General features: G+C 47.6%; 1 protein-coding gene across 4 annotated transcripts in view; it reads left to right on the top strand.

Annotated features, from left to right (window-relative positions):
* Positions 1-1192: 1192 nt before the first annotated feature.
* Positions 1193-6000, top strand: part of FIGLA (folliculogenesis specific bHLH transcription factor) — a 31030-nt gene continuing 26222 nt past the window's right edge. For 2 of the 4 annotated variants that reach the window (XM_077263101.1, XM_077263102.1), the window contains exons 1-2: positions 1193-1453; positions 4361-4591. In XM_077263101.1, the coding sequence (XP_077119216.1) occupies positions 1316-1453; positions 4361-4591 (369 nt within the window). In that variant the 5' untranslated portion in view covers positions 1193-1315. Of the gene's footprint in view, positions 1454-2347; positions 2478-4360; positions 4592-6000 lie in introns of those variants that run through there. The other 2 variants (XM_077263103.1, XM_077263104.1) reach the window with 2 other exon arrangements.

Here is a 6000-nt window from a genome sequence, read left to right as displayed (position 1 = left end):
TGGCCCTGCCAGCGACACTCGGGACCAGAGCGTGCGGCTGCATAGAAATACATGTAGTCGCCCGCTCCGGTCCCGAGTACCGGCGGCAGTGCCGGGTATTGATGTGAGTTTTTTGCATTGCACTCGCAAGTGTGACTCCGGCATTAGGCTATGTTCCTACGATGAGTATTTAGTGTATTTTTGATGTTGGAGATTTTCTGTAGTTCTACTTCTATTCGCTAAGGCTGGTTTCAGAATTGCGTTCCTGTGCACTGCGGATGGCAGCGTACTTCCTCCTTGCTTCCTCCGTGAAGCTTAGCCCAGGCTCCGCCTACTGCGTCCAGCGATTCCATGCGTACCCATTTAACATTGGGTAGGCGGGGACAAGCGTTGTATGTGGATGTGTCCGCATGCGGCGATTTGAGGTGTGTGTCGCCCGCACGGAAACACAAAATTTTTTCAGTCACGAGGGCGGCGCCGATTCAGTCACAGAACAGCGGCTGTAACCATGCCCTCAGCACTGCCGGCTACATTGTGGGCGGCTGTCAGTCACGGCCAGGCCGCTCTGCTGACTCAGCAATGACTAAATTCATTCCAGTGCCGCCCCCATGACTGAAACCGGAACATCGCCGGGGGAATAAAGTTCATTTTCTCCCGCATTGTTCAGGACACCTTCTGCTGAGCGTGGAAATAAAATCCAGACCCAGAAATAGGACGTTCCACAAATTCATCTCTGGTAGATTTTGTTGTGGAACAAAAAAAACATTTTGCACTTGAAAGATACCTAAAAAATGTCCCGGTGATTAAACCCAGCAGCGTCGTGGATCATATGTCCCCTTATGACTAATAGAGGCGACTTAGCTGCAGATTCCACCTAACACCCACAGTGGCGGAGCCACGTGAGGACGAGCCGTGGACCTCTAACCCCCTCTTATTCTGCCCCAGAGTTATAACTATTGATCATTGCCATGGACGGTGCACACCAGTGACAATGGACGCCACACGTCTCATCCCAGCGTGGCTCCGCGGCCATGAGTGCGCCACACAGCTTCCACCACTCCGCCACACAGCTTCCACCACTCCGCACCCTTCTTGGCCGCCATCTTGTCTCCCCTATTTCCTTACTCCCACCACAGCACAATGTGAGCTGCTCCTCTCAGACTCCCTCACCTCCCCTGCACTCAGTGCCATCTGTGGCCCATACAATGGCTTCTCCCGACACAATCACCACACGCTGACTACCTCCCCGCCAGCTCCACTAGTTGGATCAGTGTAAAATGGCGGCGGCCGGGAGCTGTGCGCGGACATAGTACGCGGTATATCAGCACCGCACGTCATGTCGCCCACTCCCGCCAATAGCGCCGGCTACGACATCATGGCGTCAGAGGCGACAGCAGCTGTGGAGCCCGCGGAGGCCGCCACCTGCAGCAGCAGCGCTGATGACAGCGGGCAGAGCCTGTACCCGGCGGAGAGGGTAAGACGGGAGCTCGCTGCTAACATGTGGGCGTATGACGAGCGTGCCATGGTGGAGACACGTATTACAGCCAATCAGAGCACGGCTTATATTTTGTTTAAAGGGAACCTGTCACCACGTTTTTGGAAGATGGGATAAAAATAGCGTTAAATAGGGGCAGAGGTGGGCGTTACATTAGTGTGTGTGTTATGCGTTTATTACCCACCTAAGTTGCCGAAATAACTTTGCAAAGTCTCCGTTTTCGCCTGTCAATCAGGCTGGTCAGGTCGCATGGGCGTTGTCTTCCCCCAGATTTTGCGTAGTTTTCCGTTGGTGGCGTAGTGGTGTGCGCATGCCCAAAGTCCGGAATCCTCTTCCAGGGGATTTAAAATAGCGCGGTGTTCGTTATTGCATTGGTGATCGGTGGGCGCGGCCATCTTCCTTTGGCCGCGCGTGCGCAGAAGCGGCGCTCTGCTGGCCGCGGCTTCAGGAAAATGGCCGCCGCGATATCCATCTGCGCACGCGCGGCATCCCGCGGCCATTTTCCTGAAGCCGCGGCCAGCAGAGCGCCGCTTCTGCGCACGCGCGGCCAAAGGAAGATGGCCGCGCCCACCGATCACCAATGCAATAACGAACACCGCGCTATTTTAAATCCCCTGGAAGAGGATTCCGGACTTTGGGCATGCGCACACCACTACGCCACCAACGGAAAACTACGCCAAATCTGGGTGAAGACACCACGCCCATGTGACCTGACCAGCCTGATTGACAGGCGAAAACGGAGACTTTGCAAAGTTATTTCGGCAACTTAGGTGGGTAATAAACGCATAACACACACACTAATGTAACGCCCACCTCTGCCCCTATTTAACGCTATTTTTATCCCATCTTCCAAAAACGTGGTGACAGGTTCCCTTTAATCTTTCTTCAGCTTAGAAACAGCGATCTGATTGGTTGATGAGTAAACTATTATTCCAGCGCTGCTATAATCCGGAGTAGTGGTGACGGCTCCTGCTGAGGTCAGCCGCTTCTTCTGCAGTTCTCTGTGAGACCCTCAACCTCCCTCACTTATGGGGTCCCAGGACCTACAAAGTGCAGTCCTCCTTGTGTTCCTGTAGTCAGTGTTGTGGTCACAGCTGTTTTTTTTTTTCTTCTCCGAAATCCACATGAAAAACCACTTTGAAAGCTTCTTGTATGAGCTTCCTATTGATTTTTATGGGATTTTTTTTCTTTAAAGCATGCTCTTAACCCCTTCACGATGCGGCCAATTTATGTTATGTTTGTTTGGGTTTTTTTTTTTTTTTATTTATTTTAATTTTTTTAGTATGTTCATTTTAAAGGGTTTGACTTTTTTTTTTTTTTCATATTTTGTAATACTCTTTTTCTACTTTTCACTGTTCTTAAGTTTTCTTAGGGGACTTGAAGCTGCGATTGTCTTATCGTGTGTGCTATAACACACCGCCATCTCCTGCAGAGTATGGGGCAAGCTCACCCAAGTGCGGACAATCTAGCAAATAGGACCCCTAAGGCCCCTTTCACACATCAGTTTTTGCCGTCAGTCACAATCCGGCGAATTTTGCAAAAAAACGGATCGGTCAAAAGTTCAGTTTTTTTTCTCACAGACTTGTGTTTGCGACGGATGGCCTCACGTTTCATCCCTTTTTCGCCGGATCCGTTGAAAATAGTTTTTCCGGCGGCCGGAGAAAACGGACATAATAATGTTTTTTGTGTCAGTCGAAAAAACAGACAGTGACAGATCCATCGCCGTTCGTCGTTTGCTAGAATGGAAGCCTATGGCGCTGGATCCGTCAAATGACGGAATCCAGCGACGGATTCTGTTTTTTTTAACTGAGCATGCTCCGATTTTTTGTTTAGGATCAAATTAGCAGGATCAGCTAGTCAGATCCGTCACATCAGTTTTTCACAAATAAGCGACGGATTCGTTTTTTTCAACATTAGACGGACTGTGACTGATGGCAAAAAACTGATATGTGAAAGCAGCCTAAAATAATAAGGAAAAATAATAATTGTTCATTTTCTCTATGATAACACACGGATGTGTGAATGTAGGGAAATCTTTCCATTCTTCATTCTCTCTTGGGTGTAAACTAGTGATCTTTACCATGGCTGAAAGTCTCCTTAACGTTCAACCCTCTGTGATTAGATCTGAAACATTTTTATTAACACAAACTAATATTTGCCTGAGTCTTCCTGAAGTCAACCCTTCCCCCTTCTGGAAGTAATGAGGATGTACAGGACTTCAGTGCTGATGATCCATCCTTAGAAAAGCTCATCAGTGTCAGATTGGTGGCGGTCTGACGCCAACATTTCTAGAAGTGTTTAAGTCCTGCCCTTACTGGTAACACCACCAGTCCTCCAGGAAAGACCTACGTTTAGGAAGGATTTACCTAAACCCTTCCAGTTTTCAGCCAAGATGTCCTACGTAATATGGGACACTTAGCATCTCTGTTCCTATTGATCCGATGTTAGCGGCTTGCTCGGCCTCTAGATAGTGTATGGAGCCAGAACGTGACAGCTCGGTACACTGTGTTGTGGCCATTTTCTGGTACCACTGCTTAGCTCTTACTGAAATGAATGGAAACTGAGCTGCACTATGCGAGAACTGCTGATGGGTGGAGGTGCTGGTGATAGACCTTCACCAATCTGATACTGATGTCATGAGTAACTTAATCCTGGACAATCCCTTTAACCTGGCCTGTAGTTATGGTTGGAAAAGGTGACAACCCTAGCTGTTATCTGTATACGTAAATGCGCTCTAATGTTATGTATCTAGCTGACTACATCATTGGAGGAAAAATATGTAAAAAAAAAAAAAGTAAGCCTCTGTCCCTTCCTCGTCCCACATCTGAGCCCCCTGAGTAGTTAAGTCATGATCGTGGCTTATTCTTTTATTGGGATTAATTGCAGGACAAGATGTATTTTGGTCAGCCGGAGAGCAGACAAGAAGCTCTGCAGTTCTACGTTACACCCCCCCCTGAGCTGCTGCAAGATGTTCTGAAGGAGCATTACAATAACATTCCCTATGTGGCCTCCATCACTAAGCTGAAGAGACTGCCATCGGGACATTACTTGTGCTTGGAAAACTTTGAAGACGTTCTAGAAAGAAGGCAGGCAGCCAATGCCAAGGAAAGAGAGCGGGTGAGTGTGTTCTGCGTCACCCTGAAATCTTTGTTTTATTTGAAAGAATCTTTCTTAGAAATAATGAAAATGAAATCTAATGTAGTGCTGAACAGGAAAGGGCTTCCTGCTGCTGTGGTTGGGTTGCTGAAGATTGTCTAGGCTTTGGACCTGACCTAGCATTGTTTAAAAGGGTTGTCCACTGAAAACTGTTATTTTTTATTCAGTACTCTATAACTTTTAGTTAGCAATGCTCCACCGATGCCATGCTTTTAATCATTGCTCCTGACCGCCACCCCTCTGATCCTGTGCAGGACACCGGAGAGCGTTTATGACCCGAGCTGTGAGTGATGGGACCAACTGTTACATGTCACTGTCTAGTCTAGCACTTCTCACTCATGGCCCATGTGTAGACAGTTAGCTACTGAAGTGAGTGGTCTGTCAGCCCCACACACCACCATCTTGTGTCACCTGCCAACACCGTTCCAGACGTGGAGCTGCCTGGACCGAGTATAAGCTCCAAGTCTAAACCTGCAGTGGTTACGTGCCAACAACACTAATAGACCAAAAACAACACAATCCATGAAGCAGAAAACATGCTCTTTATAGTGAACCCTACACTAAGTGGTACTCAAGGTCAATTCAACAGGACGCTCTCATAAATAGCAATGCAACAAGGGAAAAAGAGAGACCAAAAAGTCCAATAAAATATAACATATTTTATTAAAGACATATTAAAACCATCAACTCATAAATACACATACAATGCAAGATGACAAAGATAAAAATTGTGGAACAAAGGTGAAAGACATCAGCACCAAACCCCAGCAAAAAGATATATAAAGTGGATAGGAAACACCTCAAAATAATCTCATTGCATAAAATGTACTAGTGACAATGTAGTCATGACTAGCAGTCCTGTGCTATGAAATATTAGGTTAAATACCCATCTCTGCCTGGTCCATAATCTATATATATAATTGTTAAGGTCCACTTCCGTCTGTCTGTAACGGAAATCCCATGTCGCAACCAATCAGCGACAGGCACAGTCCGGCCGCGAATTGGCCCCTCCCTACTCCCCTCCAGTCAGTGCCCCCTCCATACTCCCCTCCAGTCAGCACCCACATAGCGTTTTAGCAGTCCGTTATGCAGCATCAATAGTAAAAACATATAATGTTAAAAATAATAATAATAAAAAATCATTATATTCTCACCTTCCGGCGTCCGCGGCAGCCTTTTCCGCTCCTCGCAATGCTCCGGTCCCAAGAATGCATTGCGGCAACGACCCGTGATGACGTAGCGGTCTCGCGAGACTGCTACATCATCACGGGTTATTGCCGCAAGGCATTACTGGGAACGGAGCGTCATGAGGAGCATCGCTAAAGGCCTGGGCTGGATCTGGGGGCTGCCGGAAGGTGAGTATATAACTA

The sequence above is a fragment of the Ranitomeya variabilis genome, chromosome 5 (genome assembly GCF_051348905.1).
Source record: "Ranitomeya variabilis isolate aRanVar5 chromosome 5, aRanVar5.hap1, whole genome shotgun sequence".
NCBI lineage: Eukaryota > Metazoa > Chordata > Amphibia > Anura > Dendrobatidae > Ranitomeya > Ranitomeya variabilis.
The sequence above is the reverse complement of the archived record's forward strand: the minus strand, read 5'-3'. Positions and strand labels throughout refer to the sequence as shown.